Source organism: Etheostoma cragini, unplaced genomic scaffold, assembly GCF_013103735.1.
Source record: "Etheostoma cragini isolate CJK2018 unplaced genomic scaffold, CSU_Ecrag_1.0 ScbMSFa_4493, whole genome shotgun sequence".
Lineage (NCBI taxonomy): Eukaryota > Metazoa > Chordata > Actinopteri > Perciformes > Percidae > Etheostoma > Etheostoma cragini.
The window spans coordinates 1-1,476 of record NW_023268871.1 but is presented as its reverse complement, the minus strand read 5'-3'; the positions used below and the strand labels follow the sequence as shown (position 1 = coordinate 1,476).

The window sequence follows — 1,476 nt, the reverse complement described above, 5'->3', positions numbered from 1 at the left end:
AACCAATCAGCTGCCCCCCCCGCCAACACCGGGTGGGGACACCCGACCAATCAGCTAGCCCCCCCCCCCCCAACACCGACGTTTTGCTGTTTTTTGTATGTTAACAGTTGTCCAGACTGTCCAATCTGACTTAGACGAACGTGTTGGGCGGGTTGGCGTTGGTGGTCCAGGCGACCTTCTTCTCTTTCGCCTCTCGGTCGAACTTATCGTAAACCGAGTCCTTGGCGACGGTCTTCGCTTGCACCGGGATCTCCACCACGCCGATGTAGTTCTTCTTGGCCATCCGAGAGCTCGCCGTGATGGTGTAAGCGTTGCTACGGTAACATTTCATGGACGACATGCAGAAGGTCTCCCTCATGCCCCGCCTGAAGTTGGCGTTGTACACGGAGTACAGGGTCGGCTTGGACGCCGTGGAGCTGAAGCTGAGCCAGGCGACGGCCGTGAAGACCAGCAGCCCCCGCCGGCTCGGCCCGTCCGGCTCCCGCGGGTGCCACAGCTGGGCCACGTAGAACGGCGTCCACGTGAGGAAGAACACCGAGTTGAGCATGAGGAACATCTTGATGGTCTTGACTTTAGTCCTCGGGACGATGTTCATGGTGCGGCGCACCGTGTGCCCGTCGGCGCTGATCCTCCAGATGTAGCGCACGACCCGCTGGTAGAAGGACACGATCAGCGCCACCGGGACGAAGAGACCCAGAACCAAGTGGACGCCGGCGTAGGCGACACCGCCCCAGCTGTCCGGCAGGAAGAAGTCACAGTGACCGCCGCCGGTAGACGCGGAACCGTAGAAGAAGACGCAGGGCGACACGAAGGCGGCGTCGAACAGCCACGACGCAACGATCATCTTCTTGGCTTTCTCTCTGGACACCTTGAAGCTGAGCGGGTACACGATGGTGTAGAAGCGGTCCACGGAGATGGAGAGCAGCACGTAGACCTGCACCCCGGGGCACAGGTGCTGCAGGTACCGCACGGCCCTGCAGGCGCCGGCGCTCAGCGGCCATCGGCCCGACGCCACCTGCAGGACGATGAACGGCGCCCAGCCCAGGCTCATGAGCAGATCGGCGCACGCCATGGACACCACGAAGTAGTTGGTGGTGGACTGGGTCCGCCGGCTGCGGTGGACCACCAAACAGACCAGCGCATTTCCCAGGATGGAGACCAGCCAGAGGACGGAGAACACCAAACCCAAAATGGCGGCCTCGCCTGAGGTCAGCTCGTAGGAGACGCCGGTCCCGTTGGACGGGCAGGAGGACGCGGCGGTTGTGGGTAAGGTTGCCAGGACAGTGGAGTTGTCTCTCTGAGAGAAGTTCAAGGACATCTGATACATGAAGGACGGAGAGTAGAGGGAGGGAGGGACACCAACCGACTGGGCGTACACCATCGCTAGGCCGCTGCACCGGAGGACAGCTGTGGACACAAAGAGACACGATCCCGTTAGTCTATGGGATGCTAACGAGAGAGCCCCGCCCCCCCCCC

At 62.0% G+C, this 1,476-nt stretch overlaps 1 protein-coding gene across 1 annotated transcript; it reads right to left on the bottom strand.

The window, feature by feature from the left end:
• Positions 1-6: 6 nt before the first annotated feature.
• gpr19 (G protein-coupled receptor 19) lies at positions 7-1,412 on the bottom strand. Its single transcript, XM_034866242.1, has one exon. It carries the CDS (start codon positions 1,379-1,381, stop codon positions 131-133), a length of 1,251 nt encoding a protein of 416 aa, XP_034722133.1. The 5' UTR covers positions 1,382-1,412; the 3' UTR covers positions 7-130.
• Positions 1,413-1,476: the final 64 nt, after the last annotated feature.